Source organism: Propithecus coquereli, unplaced genomic scaffold, assembly GCF_000956105.1.
Source record: "Propithecus coquereli isolate 6110/MARCELLA unplaced genomic scaffold, Pcoq_1.0 Scaffold176, whole genome shotgun sequence".
NCBI classification, from domain to species: Eukaryota; Metazoa; Chordata; class Mammalia; order Primates; family Indriidae; genus Propithecus; species Propithecus coquereli.
In genome coordinates this window covers 4,210,516-4,228,760 of record NW_012142301.1, presented here as the reverse complement: position 1 = coordinate 4,228,760, position 18,245 = coordinate 4,210,516, and the positions used below count along the sequence as shown (strand labels likewise).

The following is an 18,245-nucleotide window of genomic DNA, read 5'->3' as shown; positions in this document are numbered from 1 at the left end:
CTCTACTTCCCTCAGTCTGTGGATCTACCAAACAGTAACAGCTAGATGCCAAGACCAGAGCTGTTGCGCACACAAGCAGGAGCCAGTGCACCCACACTGTGGCTAGAGACGGATGGAGTAGATTAGAGGGGATTCTAATATTCCTCCACTCCAAAACATTTCCAGACAGCAAACTGATTCATTTAGCTTCATGAGAAACCCATTCATTTAGTTTCCAGCACAAATTTTTTCTTTATTTAACTATAGTAAGACAAATGAGTTGTATTACTTTGTAATTATGGTGTTTAACTAAACAAAAGACTAACAATGTGTATAACGAGGGTTGGCAACCTACAGTGCGCATGCAGCTGTGTGTATACACACATACATACAGTCACACACACTCCTAATGTTGCACGAGTTCCAAGTTTGAATAGCCCAAACGGGTTCATCTGTGGGCAAAATATACATTTGAATTTGCCAAGTAATTCTATTTCCTGAAATACGTCAGGGAGAGGGGCGGTCTCTAGCACTTATATGGTATAAATGCTCCCTTCCTTTCCTTAAGGTCTATCCCTCAACCAGGTCCTGTATCCTAAGTCTCTACTGACTGTTAACTGCTTCCTTAAAATTCGTTAACAAATAGTTAAGGGAAGGCATATAAGCAGAGTAATTTATGACCATTCAATGACATAGCTTTACTTTTGAACAGAGTATTATTCAACACCGCCTTGCCCTTCCATTCCACTGTGAGCCCAAGGCTGGGAAGCTTAACTCAAGCAGCCTGAACTGTGCATTTCCCTTTGACTTGATAGAAAATTCCTCACATCACAGTGATTTCAGGAGATGTGACCTGCTAATAGCTTCCCCCCATACCTTATCCTTCTCGAAAAGAATAAACATTCTGCCACTTCCCTGCCCGCCCCCCACCCACCACTATGAAGGCAATAAGTGACTACTCAAAACTCTACTACTAAAAGTTTGACAACCACACATTAGAATGATTATGCAGTACAAAAATATTGAGGGGTAGTACATTATTTCACTATATATTTGCTATATAAATTGTGAATAGCTTTGATTTAAAAATCCAGATTTATTTAAGTCCAGTTATATAATTTTTATACAAAAGTATATATGATTACTACCTTTGATTTACTCTGACAAATGACTTCTTTGGAATATGCTATATGAATGCATAATTCTCAAGCTGAGCCCTATTTCAATAATCTTAAAACAAAGAACGAAAAAAAATTGTAAAATATATGAAAATTTGTATAACTCTATCAGGAAGTATAGTATCACCTGTCTTTATTACCACATCAGCAATATTAAAATGCCAAAAAGTTTAGCTATTGAACTGGTTGAAAAGAAATGCAATGTGTGTGTACGTGTGCATTTGTTCTGTGATGTGTGCATCTGTGAGTGTGCTTCAAGCACATATTCAAAACCAGAAGTCTTTACTGAAAGGATCCTAAGTGAAAATCATGCAGTGTCAGAACTACATCAGCAAGAGAAAATATAATCTAGGATCTGAAGTTCACATTCTCATCGAACCTTTGCAGTTGACCATCTAAACTTTTTCTTTAACCTTACTCTTAATAGAGATCAATTGAAAACAAATAGCTTCCCCTAATTTAGATTTTTGTTTCAAAACTTTGGCTGGATTACATTTTGATGATTACCTATTTACTAAGTTGATATTCCATGTTCATAATACATTTTATAATTTACATTATAATTTACACATTTGGTGTATTACATTATAATTGGGAAATAATGATGTATTACTTACCAATTTAATTTCTTACATTCCATTCTTGAAAGAAAATTTTGCCTATGTTATTAATGGCTTAAAAGAATAGTTTCTTTTCCTTTAGTCAATTGTATTTTCTTAGCATCAGCTTTATAAATAGAATAAGCCACTCTAGGGAGAAAATTGAGCTGGTATGTAGTGGTTTTCTGGTTGTTGAAATCATTCACCCTTTGGGCTTGTGAACCACAAAGCACCCACAGCTCAGCAAATCCCAGCATAGCACATGCCATGTCACGTCTTATTGCTTTAACATAGTGCTCACATTCTACCCTCACCACATAGCAAAATAGCTCGATATTGATGAGCATAGCACCAATTGACACCATAGTCTATGAACTACACTCTGACCATTAAGCATGTGCTGTTACTATATAAAGAATACAAATCCATCTTAAACTTGGGCCTGCTTGGGATGAATATTTTGGAGACCCAAGATGTTCTTAATATCGCCTTGCGTAATTTTGTTCTAAAATGGATATGTAGTCTCCTAATTCTCCGTGGGCTTCTCCATCAGTTTAAGCAGTGAGTGTACAAACCCCGCCTAGTTAAACTACACGTTTACACGGCAAGAGTGCCAATGAGTATGTTTCATCCCACATTCCTGGAAGCTGTCTGGCCAATAAGAGTGGTTTGAAACAGTTTCCTAATCACTGTTGAAATCACTGATAGTACTGTCTGTCCACACTATGACACACAAAAGCTGAAATGTATTAAACATAGCAATCCATCATCCTGCAGATGGGAAGCAGGAGCCAGCCGGGTTCAGAGGCAGTGACTACCCGCTGCTTAACAAAGGCTGGAGTCCTGACAGTTCAGTCCCTTCCTTGCTCTCCACCACCACCCTCCATCTGAGATGAATGAGTGTAATCAATGAGGGAGAAAGCCTGCTGAGGATCTCACATTCAAACATTGTTACACTTAAAGTACTGCTTCTTTTTTTCCTAATCAGAACTGTCGCTTAAACAGTTTTCTCCAACTACAAGAAGATAGGGATTTAAGTGAATGAATGAACGAATGAACTATAGATTCAAGAAAGCGTATCCTTAGGAATTACTGTATTGGCATACCAGTAAGTTTGGAAAGCTGGTTTTCAAATAAAGTTAGTATACCAATTCAGAGGAAGTTAAAAAAAAAAAGTCACCCGATTAAGGGTAAGTTAACAATGTTTGAAGCAACTTAATAGTGATGTTCTCTTTGAATGACCAAGAGATTATTATTTTCAAATAAGCACCAAATAGAAATAAAATGCTATTGGCTAAAGTTCAATTCATTTTGCATACTCATTTCTAATAAGCACGTATGAGCCACAAAATAGCCAAAGGGACGCGGGGGGGGGGGGAGGAACCCTCAACTGCTAACAGCACATTAACAAAGTATGGAAACTAAAGACACTTTTCTTTGGATTTCAGCCTTGTCATTTCCAATTTTCTGCTCCTTGGACATGCTTGTATTCAAATTCTGGAACATCTATTCAGCATATCAATCCTAATTAGACAATCTGGGTCTGGAAAGGATGAGAGCTGGGTCATTTGCATAATTTAATCATAAATACTCAGTGATACATATTTCCAAATGCATTTGTACAATTATCTTTTCATCCTTGGGGCAATGGTATTAATATGATTAGGCAATATTTCTGGAAAAAACAGACAAGTATGCACTCTTTTTAACTGCAGCTTAGGGCGATATGAAAAATTAATTAATTTCTGAAGAAAATCAATTTCTCTACGTGACCACATTAGACATTGCTAAACCAAGACTCAGAAACCTCTCTCAATCACTACATTTTATCAGGCCCTTCTAAATTCTGATTAGTATGTGAATAGTTCAATAGAAAAACTGGTAATGTATCAAAGAGCATCTTAAATTTTGAAGAGATCTTCCTGCCTACTTTCTTTTCGGGTACAGCACTTTTCTTTACTTTAATGCATTGTTATTTAACCAGTCAATGAGAAGTCTGTGCTTTTGGTGTGAACTCATCTTGACTGATCTTTTATTAATGTACATTAACCAATTTCAAGGACAACAGGATAAGGTTACTTTTGAAATGCTTTCTCAAGAAATGGTTTTATATTCATCTAAAATATCTTAATTCACATGTGACTGTTCATTATGAGAAAATTAGATAAACCAAGTCTTCTTAAACAGTACCATTTTCATAAGAAAAACATTGTAACATACTTAGTAGAGATCTAAGAACCCAGGTGGCTAATCTGATTTTTTAAAAAGAGATTCTGCTTTGTATGTTAATTAGCACAAAAGAAAGAAGTCACATTTGTGAGTTTAAATGCACTATTCTTTTCAATCAAATGAAAAAGTAGAAATTACTGCATGCAAATATTCAATATTCATTTAATTTGCATAAAGGTGCTTGAACAAATTTTTGATTCTAACAAGCTCATTTTTCATGCGTTTTGTCTTTCATCCTAATCTAGCATCTGTCATTCCTTTTTGAAGTTATTATCGGCCCAATTCCCTCTTGGACATGGTTGCTGGGTGACCGGTATCTTAGCACCCACTTTGACAGGAACAGATGTGAAACTGATCAAGAGATTTCCCAAGGGTACCTGAAATCACAAACAACTTTTGTGAAAAACAAACAGCATTCCTGTCATGGGCCCTTATTTAACCCACTCTCCAAAAGAAAGAGCAAAAAAGTTTACTCCAGATCAAATACACCATTTTAATTTTATTTCTTAAACTTGGAATAAAATGCCTTAATAAAAATTAATTATAGATTTTTAAAAAAATAAAATTCAAAATAAGTAAATAAATTATATTCTATTTCACACTGTTGAATTTGGGGAATCCAGTCTAAATATCTATAGCTCAAAAACTCAGAGTTGGTTCTGTTGTTGGCTAGATATTTGCAGGTAAATTTCATGGTAATGTTTCTATTTTATGCACAATTTCACTAGAGTTTCTACCCAAAAAAGGCGGAGGGGGAGGTATGAGGATAATTTAGATAACAAGGATATTTAAGAAGATGAAATTTGGTTTGGTGTCTGAGGTCTTCCTATTTTGAGTATCACGTAGAATTCTGCATAATATTAAGGACTGCTCTACTTTTAGAGAATTGCCTTGAAAATAAAAATTCCATCTCTCCTTGCAGGCATCGTATAGTAAGATTTTTTAATGTGATTTTTTTTTTTCCAGTTCACGTGGTGTGTACCATCAATCGTTATTGGAAATAGAGCTGCAAAGAGTCACTGGAAGACAAAAAAGGTCATAGAAACTTAATATCATCACCATTACAAAAGTCAGATTAGTTGCCTTTTCTGAAATAGATTCTTTTTAAGACCAGCATAATGATCTTATGATCTACCCACTTTCCTTCTTTCCATCACAGTTAGAGAAAGTGAAGAGCAACAGCCATGTTAAATAACCATGAAACTAGTGGGTGCAAACTTTCAAATTAAATAAAATATATAATTAGATATTGGTATTTTGTAAATATGGCATCAAAGTGATATCAGGAAACATCTAAAGAACTGATTAAATTTTTCAGCTCCATTCAAGTGATAAGTGTCAAGGCAAGGCAGAAAAATTGTTAGCTTACAGTGAAAGCAAGTTTTTTTGGTCACAGAGCAGCCAATAAAAAAGAATGAACAACACATGTTTAAAACTCCATATAGTTTCTCCTTGATCAAGACTTATGATAGTAAGGAAAGTGGTATACCTTCTATTGGAAATTTCAATATTTTCCTTTATTCCAAGAATTGATTTATTATAACCATTATTACTAGAAATGTTTATGTTTTAGTTCTTACAGGGAAATAACCAACAAAAACTTATCCAAATGGTCTTATTGATGTTAAGTGAAAAAGGAGTGAGAGGTCTTTGAAATTCTTTTTGATTTTTAATTGAGAAATGAATTTGCTCACCTAAATTTCAAGATCCGATGATAAAATTATTTTACCATCATAACTGTAATAGCATATATGTGTGTTGCTTTACCATATATAAGGTGTTTTTTGTGTATATACATTTGGAGCAAATCATACTACATGGAGAAGTAGGACCTCATTCTGAAACGTAATGGAGGTTATTAATACTATCAGTTACAAGCAAAGAGGTACCATTCCACATAACTAAAGTGACTCCAACTAAAATAAAAAATAGCTTTTATGCATCCAATTTGTCAGTGACCACCTTCATTTGTTACTATTAATGGCAAAAGTAGCCTTCCAGAAACCCCTCCGGATGGTCTAACTAAAAATAAAATAAGAAATATAACCACTTGAAATGTGACTATAAGAAAAATGAAGCATATTCATATAAAAATCTTTATTCTGAGATGTTATCACAAGGAAAAACTCCCTAAAAAAAAGATTTTTCTAGTTGGACTGACTCATTAGAAGAGAGAAATTAATAAAAAGTATAAAATAATTGTTTTCATATCCAATTAAATTTGTGTTTAAACTCCTTAAATCTAAATTTGTGTTTAAACTCCTTAAATCTAGAATACTTAAAAGGAAGATACTTGTTTTAAAAAACAACATTTTAATAACATGAAAAAACTTAAATAGCTGTAAAATTTTGGTGGCACTTTGGCTTAACTATGAAATACCATTGACGAATAATACTTTTAAAATTTCCTAAGAACATCAAGTCACTAAATATGGTAGCCAAACAGGTGTTAACAGAAAGAAAAATCAAATTTGACCCAGAAGGCTCCAATATTAAGGTTTGAATTGGGATCAGTTCATTCCTTTCCCATGGGGTAACTTGTATAAATGTAATTCTATGGTTTCATAAAAGCAGGTCAAGTTTCTATCCCTGGGGTCTTTTGGTAATTTGAAGCATGGAAGCACTGTTCCTGGTTACAAGTTCAAATCTGCATGTACCATACTGTTAATGGTGTGAAGGGAAAAAATCAGTAAACAGCAGACATATATTCATCTTTGATTATAATACACATTGGTCAGAGCATTCTTAGAGAGTAAGAATGAACGTGTCAGAGCTTACAAGTCATAAAATATTTTGTAACCATTTTTACTTATACTTTTTCCTCTTAAAATATATGCATACCAGATGATGCAAAAAGTGATGTTAAATGTGTTTGCTTTTATGTAGATAACTAAATGCAACAATAAACTTCTTACCAAATACTTTTGTACAAGCTTTTTTATTATGTGCAAAACTTTATTTTGTTTTTTAATTCCATAAGCTTTTAGATGAGGTAGAAACTTTTAAGTAGTCACTGTTTTATAAGCTTCTTTCTACTTTACAAAAAAATATATGCATTCTTGCACTTTTGCCAATGACGTAATGACTTGACAAATGCCATGGAGTGATTGAGAAAGTAATTGATTTCAATTTAACTGGATCTTTACCAGGTGTTTTCAAAGACAATTACTGTCCACTGCAAGAAGTGGTAATACACATCTCCTTATGTGGACCTGCAGATTAACCCATTGACCTCATTCTTAACTCATCTCATTTATGGCAAAGCTTTTAGAAGAACAGTCATTTTTTTCTAGGTATGAAATTGTTTTCCTTGCATTTATTCACTGATTCTAAAGGATATGCTTGCTATAAAGTGCAAGAAGTAATGAAATAACCAATAAAAGAAACAGAGTAAAGACATCAAGCACATTTAGGGTCCTTCAATCATGTTCAGATTCTAACACCTAATAGTTAATATCTATTTCATACAAATAAAATGATTCTCACATATATATATTTTAAAGACAATCAAAAGTACATTAAATTATAAAAATAAAGGTCTAAAAATTGTAAGCTAAGTTTTAATCATTGTCCTAGTAACCATATAATCTTGTATATTATCATTATATTTTTAAATATTTAAGTATAAATTATTTCTTTTACTCTACTTAATCTTTTCTGTTGTCATTCAGTAAAGTAGAATCTGTTTCTTCATGTGTTATTTTATGTTTCTATGTGTTATGAAAAGCAAAATAAAACGCAATTTTATTGGTAAGTTATTTGTCCTATGGCCCTATGTTCTACAAATGTGTGCGTTCGCAGGTGTGTGTGTGTTTAAACATACACACATATACATTTATGTAAAGGCTTTTCTTCCAAATGTATTGTAATTATTTAAAGCATAAATACATAGCACTACAAATGGGCTAAGATTAATCTATGTAAAAATATCCACCACAGTATCTAAAATACCGATAAAAATTTTACACTTGTTGCACACACAAGAACATCCATCCTACTATAAAAGATGTGACTGGTAATATGAAAATTAAAAGTGCTCCAAGTATTGCTTTAAAATCCAAAGGCATTATTAAACTAGAAAGTGCTAACTCAAGAAATAAGTGTCATTTCCATGAACTAAGTTAAAGAAAAAATCAAAACTTTAAATATAAAATAGGAATTAGTACTGTTGAATGTAGCAGAACTGTGATGAGTTCAAAGATTTGTTATACTTTCAGTGATTAACTTTGTTCATACATAAATGAAATGTTTTTAAAATATAAGACTACGAATAATACAGCTCATTTACTGTTGCTATTTATAAAATTTCAGGATATAGTTTAAGATTTTAAAAAAATACTCTTATCTGCCTGCAATGAAGTATTTCCTGATTAACATATTCTAGAGATTTATTTTCATTGCCTTTACTTAAGAAATGATCAGCATCCCTTAAAATGAATTAACAAGTATTTACTGCAAATGCCTCTCTATATGCTTCCATAAAATAGTTCCCTTTCGACTAGCATACTTTATTTCCTGAGATATATTTTGTTTGTCCTTGAAGATAAATAAGGTTATTTTTTCCTGTTGTGACTGGGAGAGTAATCTAATTATTTAGAAACATTTGATACCATGTAAATTCAAAGATAATTTAACACTGTGACTTTTTAATACTTTACGTTTACCACTCAATTCATTTAAACTAAGGAAAGAAAAATATTCCTGAATTATTCAATGTTACTAACCAAAATCAACCAATATATTATGTAGCTTATTTCAATGTTTGCTTTATAGAAACCATGGCTTAAAAGGACATCCAATTTTTTGTCAAACATATGCTATCTTCAAAATTCACTGAAGGATTTTCAAAGGTCTACTGACAGTCAAATTAAACTACATTTATATTTTTCAAATTATAGAAACTACAGTCACCATGTTGTACAATGGATATTTTCAACTTATTCCTCTTCTGTAACTGAAAGTTCATATCCTTTGACCAAGATCTCCAGCCCCTGGTGACCACCATTTCTACTTTCTGCTATGAATTCAACTCTTTTAGATTCCACATATAGGTGACATCATGTAGCATTTGTCTTTCTGTGCCTGGCTTATTTTATTTTGAATTCCTGCTAGAAACATATAATGTATCCAGGTATGGTATTCAACCTATACAATAATATTATTTTAGATGCTTCAGTTAAGTGTCCCCCCACACACATCTCTCTCTCTCTCTCTCTCTCTCTCTCTCTCTCTCTCTCTCTCTCTCTGTCTTTACTCTCTAAAACTTTTTTTGAAAGCAACTGGTTACTCAGTGTGTTGCTGTGTTGCATAGTTTAGGACACTTCAATATACTTATAACCAACAAAATAAGACCAAGTAAACAATGACACAGTGAGTATTCCAGTTTAATAAGTTGTCTTTGACAACTTCCAATCAAGTCACATACATTTAAACGTGCAGAAGAATCCCAGCTTGAAATCCTGGATCAACTCCAGGCCAATTTGGTTCAGAAAGCAAGAAAACCACATCTTTAACACAATTCAGCCATTGGTAAATTCAGTATCCAATTTAGAAAAATTAAAGATGAATTTTTTTCCAACGCATGAATTAGAATGCTCTTCTCTTCTAGAGGAAATCTATGTCAGAATACCCCAAGAAATTTTTAATTCATCTGGTTCAAGGTTCTTGACTTTGAAATCAAGTGGTGATTTGGGTCATTCTCTATATATGATTTGACATACATTTTTAAAAATTGGACATTTATTTACTATTTAATTCAACTAATGTTAATTTCAACATTAATTTTAAAAGCAATGAGCTTTTATTGATTGTCTAATTGACTAATTTATACTGGATTGAAAATTCTGTTCGTTGTCACTTGAACATTTATACATAAAAATAATCATTAGCTGTCTGTAACTAGCAACAATGGACACAGGCTTAACAGATTCTCAGAAACATTCTTAAAATAAATATGTCCATCTAACAAAGTGATCCAGTGGTTAATCTAATAATAGCTCATTACTGGACCAAATATAAGTATCTTATCCTTGGTATTTTTGTTTTCCAAAGCAATAATTTGGTAAACCAGCTACACTATTCTAATGAAATCATTCCTGTCTGTGACATATGCTGAAAAGCAAATATCAGCAAATAGAAGTTATTTAAAAGACAGCTATGGTAACAAAAATTACTTTTTACCAGAAATATTTTTGGCAAATTGGGAAGAAGGAAAGTAAAGGAATTTGAGCACAATGTAGGTTTGCGTAGAGCCTCTGCCATGTGTGAGATATACGTATCTGTGCAGATCACAGTCTTTGATGTTACATTCATCTAAGCTCCACTAAGTGGACTTTTAATTCAGGGTTTTCTTCATCTAAAAAATTAATTATTGAGTATAACAAATATAATGGAAAAGGAGCCCCTTAACGCAGTCCCAAAGCCTGAAAATATAATGATGTATTCCTAGCTAGAATATTTAAGCTATATATACTATATACATAGTCTAATATACTACATATATAGTATTTAGACAAATGTATGCATATATATCCATATATCCACACACACACACACACACACACACATATATATATATCTCAAACGGACCAATCACAATGAATTACCTCATAGAAGAAAATGGCACATGCTGGCATAGACTAAGGTCATTCTACTTTTATAACAACCCAATGATAAAACTTTATCTTAATTACATTTTAAAATCCCAAATAGTTCATATCAATTTTTATATTTCCTGTTTTTTTAAAGGTATACAACTTGATGTGACTTTTTCTGGTGAACAATCTGAAAATAAAATCTTTAAAAGATAAAATTCAAAATTTGACTTTTTTAAAGAACCAAGTAACAAAACCCTTAAAGTCAAAATGTTTAATGAAATCTGGAAGACTCACCTGTACCTATTTAGAAGGCATATTTCAAATTAATTTCTTCAGACAAAGATTCAAAGGGAGACAATTTACAACCTGTGAGAGTTTCATTTCCTATTATATTTTGCAATAGTCATGTTCCATGTCGCTAATACAATGCAATTTAAATGACTATTTTCCTTGATTGACAAAGGCAACTGTGTGAAGCGATTTAGTAAAATAACTGGGAAAGACAAAATAATACTAATTGATAGTCCAAGTACAAATTGTTCTTAAAATAACAACTACTTGGTTGCACATTAAGCTAATTTACAAATGCTACTTACATTCCAAAAACAAAACATCAGATGAGAAACAATAAAGCATATTATGTTTTCGCATGCTGGTGAATCACACGTAGTAAATCGCCAAAGAGAAGAATGATTCATGCTCCAATCCTGCCAAGACTTTAATCAATATAGGGTGTCACATCTCAGAGGGTTGGGGGAGGTAGCGAGGCAAAAAGAGGGTGGCTAATATTTGTCTCAGTAATTTTCATGCAACTTCAGTGAAATGTAACAGATTAAACAAAAAAAAATGGTATATTTGGACTAATAAAATGAAGATTTAAAAATTCTGTATCAAATGTGATACAAAAAAATTTGCATAAGAAAACTCTGGGTGGAAAAAAGCCTGCCATGTAGTTTATTCTATATAATATTTGAAGCTACACAAAATAAAATATCACATGTACGAATCAATTTCTTGCCTCAGAGCATTAACTAATAAACTGTGGAGTTCAGAAAGTAAAGCTTCTTCATAACCATGCACACTTTTGAGATTGACTATGGTATTATTGGAGACTAACTCCAAGAAAAAAAAAATTTGAAAGATATTATCCAAATAACTCAAGAATTTATATCCTACAATACGATTTGAATGAACAAGGTAAACCTTAGGTTAGAATATTCTTGCATTTTGTTCATATACTAATTATTAAAGTATAATTTGCTAAACTTTTAAAGTATACGAAAATAAGTTGTTGAACCACACAAACTTTCGTATTTTATGCCTTAGTCTTCTAATTATGCCCTATTCTTTTTGAAATGTTATAAAATGAGACATTTAGGCTTTATAGACACCATTAATCTACTGTAATACAAAAACTTCAAAAGCAGAGTGTCTCTTCATTTGAAGTAATTCTTGAATTTCTCTGTGTCAAGTATCATAATTATCTGTTAGAAGTGAATCTGTATTTATTTTGAAACTTTCTATATCGATGTATAAATCCGTGCCATTGAAAAGCAAGCAACAGGGGAAATGTTAAATAAATACAGGCTCTCGGCTTGCCATCTTTATTAAAATTCCAGACAAAAAAATAGAGCCAAGAATTGAAAAATATTTTGTACTTCTTATAATAAATTTTCATGGACTTATTACTACTGAAACATAAAAGGCTTAGAAAGCCTTTCAATTTTCTGTCCATGGATGGTATCGACTTTTAAGACAAAAGAATACTGTTTGTGAAATATACGTATGTGCCTATAAAATGTCTGATAAAACTAACTGGAACCTACTCAGGTTAAAAACTTCTCAAATCTAGGGCTTCATAGAACCTAAATCACAATCTGGTTTGAAAGAGCTTGAGTAAAAATCATCTTCTGACAATAATTAAAGAAATAAGCATTTTAGATAACATAAAAGAGCAGGGTCACTTTTTATTTTTACCTGAATTTACAGAAAATTGAACCCTAACCCAAATCTATAAATAAGCAATTGACTCATACAGAGACTTGACCACGTACATAATTACTTTTCTTTTTTTGTTGTTGTTATTTAATGGTAAACAGTTAATTAACTGACCTCTGTTGTAACAGCCAAGTTCATGCAACTAATGTTTAGTTTTAAAAAAATAATTGGAGGAAGCTTATCAAGGTCAGACTTTGCCCTTTGACAACTTTTAAATATATTTCCTTATATTTTCTTTCATATTTTGAGACCTTTTTTTTTAGCTTTACTGTCTAGCAGGTGATAGTCTCTTTTTCATCTCCTTGTGGTAATGACAGATGGCTTCAACATTTATTCTAGTTTTCACAGATAGCCTACTAAGGCAATAGCCCCAAGCAAATTAAATCCACTCTAAGGTTTGCTACTAAACTTACTCAGCCACTTTGAGCAAGTTGATGAACCTTTCTTTTCTTTAGCATCATTTTGGTTCCTCAGATTCCCTGATATCTAAATGCTTAAGAGACAGACATATGCTCTGTAAGAAGCTGAGAATTCTTAGATTTGATGTTTCTCTCACACACACATTATACATATGAGAGACATACATATACACATAATTTTATATAGTTTGCCTTCTTTCAAGTTTCTCTTATACTCTATATAAATTATCCCCTTCGTCTGTTAAGTAGCTAGAGGAGAAAAAAACCAAAGTGAAAGAAATCAGTATGTCTAGGTAAATGAAAAAGAATCTTAATAGCAAAGGCACAAACTGGACTTGAATGAAAAAAGTTATGTTAGTTTTGTAAATTTAAGATGCAAAACATTTTAGGTTAGTGCTTTGAAAGTTAAGAAATAAGATAACTCTTGTAATAATCATTAAAAATAATAATATGTCACAATGCAAACATTATATTTTGGTAAGAAGGAGTTCAATGATAAGTTTTCTATTTCCTTGATCAGTCGCAGAGTTTAGAAAATCATAGGCAGCTATCTGCAACTAAACATCTTCTCAAGTTAATCACTACAATATTTGCATGTATTTAACTTTGAACAAGCATTTTCATTGATCTAAGATCAAAATCCACAAAGTTCCCACATTTAACTTAAAATAGCTTGAAATAGGGTTTTACAATAACACATTTAATTGCAAAATATTGAGGCCAGGTGATTAAAACATAATTAGAGTAGTGATGAGACATTTTTGAAGGGATAAACAGTTCCACTGGATTTAACTTATCTTGGCTCTGCAAGTTTAAACTCCAGAGCTGCTGGTAACCTTCAGGGGAAAAAAACTTTTTTAAAAATGCAGTTAATAACTTTAAGAATATTCTCCAACCTATGGTGAGGATTTCAATTCAAAGTCCAGGTAAAAATTCAGGGGAAAAAAAGCAAGTTTTACACTGATTATAACATTCATTATAATGTAGTCATTGAGGAGAGTTTTCTCAAGCAATTTTGTGTGCGTGTGAGAGAGAGAGAAAGAGAGAATTGGACACTGATTATCTACTACAATGTGTGGTGCAAGAAACACACAAAGAGGATTCAGAGGAGAGTGAATGTTTGATTGCTAAAGAGAAAAACAGTAGCGTTTCACGTGCACAATTTATCGGATAGACAATTTTATAGCAATCATATCTGAACTGGCTTCAAATTTCACCTAGCATTCTTCATAACTCTGGAGCAATTTTCTGCCCTAATAGTTCAAATAGTTTTAACGAGATTTGGGGCAAATATTTTATATTCTAGGAGACCAAGATCTCCAATTATCCGATTAAATGACATCTAGCGATCTTGTTCCACGCCCCCCCCCAATCTTTACTGCCACCTGTCTATACACTTGGACACGCGAGCGCGCGCACACACTCTCACACACACACACCTTCTCTCTCTCTCAGCATTTATCCAAAAATAGTCAACATGAATGTTCTAAACCAAGACACACACCCATTCCCCCACGTAAAGAATGGCAAATAAACACGGAAGAGAATTTCTGGCTAGGTCAGAATAGCACATTTGCTGGGCTGGAGTTTGAATCCTTCTCGTTTTACAGCCCTCCTAGGCACTAGCGAGGAGTCTGTCTCCAGGGAAGAAACAGCTAATGCTTTTTCACCCAATTTCTTTCTGGTCTCGTCCTACACCTCTTTCTTTCCCACCTCAGTTTCCCTAACTTCTGCCCGGGCGCACGCCAGCTCCGTTCTCCGTTCCTTTTCCCAGTCTTTAAACTTATTTAGAGGGTACCGAAGTTTCCGCGCAAATTTTGAGCGCAGTTCCCACGTGCCCGCTTCGGGTCTTCAACTTTCCCTATTCTCTTTCTCCCGGCATCTCTGTCTGAACTTTTCCCTGCAGCGAACGGTGGGGACAAAGCGGAACTGTGAAAGGGGGTGGGGGCTTGGAATGATCGTCTCTACCCCGAAACTGACAAGTTGCCCCACTCCCGCCCCCTCTCGGTAGATCCTCCCCCACCGAGCGTTCATTAGCATAAAACTGGTCTGGCCGCGGACCGGTCCGAGGCCTCCCGGTGCGCGCGCTTTGTTGGGCAGGGGAAGTCAAGGCACAGAGTACTCGGGCGCAGAGCATCCCAGAGCAAAGCGTGCACCTGCTCGTTGCGTGAGCTACTAACAAAAAGAAAGAAAGAAAAAGAAAGACTTTGGAAAGAACGAGATAGAGCGAGTGCTGTGGTCTGCCTTCCCAATCTCTCCGGGCTTTCAAAAGTCTCAGGCACCCAGTCACCTCCCCCTACAGAAGAAAACCTGCTGGTGCCCTCACATCTGCCCGGGGCAAACGTATCCATTTCTTTCCTTTGCACACACGCGCGCACACACACGCTCACACGCGGACACACGCACACATGCGCGAACACACAGACCCCTCCCCTTGGCAGGCTTCCCCTTGGGGCTTCGGAGCTGAACTCCCTGCTGGTCCCCCGGGATTGCCCCAGGCTTCTCAGCCTCGGGGGTTGTTCCCCTCCCGACCTCAAAGTGAACCCCTCGGTTGCTGACCCCACTCCCTCGGCTATTTAGCCGGCCCCTCACCCGGAGCGCGTCTCCCCGCTCCCCGAACCCGGCAGGGCAGGTCACGACCTCCCGCAGCCCCTGGGGCGCCGCTCGGCGCCGCCAACCAGCCCCACGGGTGCCGGGAGGCTTGAGGTGGAACCCAGGTCATGGGGAGCCCACAAACACCGACAGTAGTGCCGGCGGGGGGGGTCCCCAGACTCCGGCGCGCCCGGGGAAGGGGGCTGTGGCTCCTGGAAAGGCGCCGTCCTCCTCCTTCCCGCCCCCTCCGCCCCGAGGCTCGAGGTTCCAGCGTCCCACAGCAGCCAAGCCCCGGTGCCCAGGCGAGCAAGGGGCGGACCGGGCCGGGAGAGCAAGAGCCGGGCTGAGTGAGGTGCCAACTTCTCAGGGGGTCGGGCGCGGCTGGCGAGCCCCGAGGAAGGAGAGGAGAGGGCCGCGCTCGCTGAGGCGCGCGGCTCGAGGGCGCGCGGAGCGAGCGGCGCCGGGAAGGGAGCGAGCGAAGGGCGAAAAGGCGGGTGGGAAGGGGCCGCGGGCCGCAGAGGCTACGCCGCGCTATTTACCTTGCGTTGGTGCAGTCATTGTAGAGGGTCTCGAAGTCCTTTCTGGAGATGAGTTTGCAGCGGTTCACTCCGGGCTGGATGGCGCCCAGTCCCCTCAGGATGCGAACCTGTTCCACATTGCACACCACCGGCGTGATCTCCAGCCGCTTCAGCTTGGTGTAGACCGTGTGCAAGCCCCCCACCAAGTGCTTCAGGAACAGGTCGAAAGCCTGGGGCAGGCAGATCAGCTCGCAGCCCTCCACCGTGAAGGAAGCTACTTTGGCCCCCCTCAGATCCACCATTTTGCACTCATTATTCTGGGGGGTGTTTTCCACTGGGGACGGGGTTGAGTACACGGGTTTCCCGGGGAGGGGGCCGCAGCTGCTGCTGCTACTGCTGCTGCTGCTACTGCTGCTGCTGCTGCTGCTGCTACTGCTGCTGCTGCTGCTGTTGCTGCCGGTGCTCGCGTTGATGGGGGTGCTGGAGGCGCCGCCGCCGCCAGCGCCAATGCTGCCGCCGCCGCTGCCGCCGCTGCCGTTGCCCGCGGCCGCCAGGCTGGGGTTGCAGTTGCTGCCGCCGCCGCCACCGCCGCCTCCGTTGCCGCCGCTGCCGCCGCCGCCTCCGCTGCCGCCGCCGCCGCCGCCGCCGGTAGAGGTGACTGTGGCCGCCGCCGCCGCCGCCGAAGCGATGGGCTCCGGCCGGAACAGAGTTGGCCCGGAGGACGCCGGGGGTCCGATGGACGGAGCCGGAGACGAAGTCGCCGAGGAGGTGGAGGTGGTGGTGCCAGAGGAGGAAGCAGACGTGGAGATCGGGGGTTGAGGGGGGACCAGCTGGGTCGGAGGGATCAAAGCCGCCGGCACTGCCATGGTCACATATAAGGGGAAACAGAAGGAGGAGAAGCGAGGGGAAAAGTTGCCACACGCCCCCGGGAGGGGAAGGGGGAAACAGGGGGGAGCAGGAGCGAGGAGGGCAACAACAACAACAACTCCGGGAGAGAACGAGAAGGAGAAAGAGAGAGAAGGGGGAAAGGAGGTGAAGGTAATAAAGAGCGAGCGCAGGAGGGGCGAGCGTGAGAGGCGCTCTGGAGAGAAACGCACAAAAGTGTCCCGCAAGTCGAAATGCGAGTCCTCTCCGGGGGCTGGGATCGAGGGCTGGATCGGAGGGGGGCGGGGGCGGGGAGGGTCGGCTGTTGTGTGGGTCCCGCTCTAGCACAAAGTTAAGGATGAAGGTGAAAAGGAGGAGGTTTGAAGGACTTGGGTTCTCCCTGGCAAGTACATTGATCAAAGATTGAGAGGGGAATGACAGAGAGAAAATGAGCTGAAAAGTGCAGGCTGCCGGCTGGACGAGTTGTTGTTGTCACACGGTGCAGAGGGGAGGAGCTCCGGAAACTTGAAATACCCTTTGAAGCCGCAAAAACCTCACTCACTAGTATTAACCCAAATTATCCAACCAGGAACTCGGAGCAGAGACTCCGAGAGCGGGAGACACAGAAGGAGAGAGCGTGCGAGGAAAGGAGGAGGGGAGGGGGAGGATACGGAAAGCAACTGTGGGAGGGACGGCGAGGAAAAGCCGGGGACACCGAAGTGGCGATCGGAAAAGGAGAGAGAGATCATCTACTTCTTTCCTGCTACTACCGTTAGATTGCATGTCTAATATTCCATCTCGTCCGCGACCGGCTCGTAATTTTTCCAAAAGCTTCTAAACAATCGTCTGCCAACTTAGAGTGCTCCGAGCTCTCCTTCAAGGATTTAGGATTTAGCTCCATGCGTTTTTGCAATGAGATATAAATGAAAACACATTCCCACTTCATGATTATTAAGAAATTATTTCGAAGAAAAAAAATCAACATGTAAGCGAAGCGTAATGCTTTTATGCATCTGGTTGTTTTCTTTTTCTATTAAATTATTTATGTGTATAAGGATAGTGAAAATTCCAGGACAGTTTTCAAGTTCTGGGAAGAAAGTCAGTCCGAAATCGCTTAAGAATAATGGAATGCTCTGTATTCAATTTCTTGTTTCCTAATAGATTGTGGAAAGAAATGCTTGCCATAATGTGGATGGGTTGGAATAACTTCACTATCACCCCAAAGACAAGTCAGAAATGCCTGTTACACATAGAGAATTCAAAGAGATAAGGC

General features: G+C 37.8%; 1 protein-coding gene across 3 annotated transcripts in view; it reads right to left on the bottom strand.

The window, feature by feature from the left end:
• Nucleotides 1-17,396, bottom strand: part of DACH1 (dachshund family transcription factor 1) — a 419,915-nt gene extending 402,519 nt beyond the window's left edge. For all 3 annotated transcript variants that reach the window (XM_012642160.1, XM_012642161.1, XM_012642159.1), the window contains exon 1: nt 16,130-17,396. In XM_012642160.1, coding sequence (XP_012497614.1) covers nt 16,130-16,974 — 845 coding nt within the window. In that variant the 5' untranslated portion in view covers nt 16,975-17,396. The remainder of the gene's footprint in view (nt 1-16,129) is intronic.
• Between the last annotated feature and the right edge of the window lie 849 nt (nt 17,397-18,245).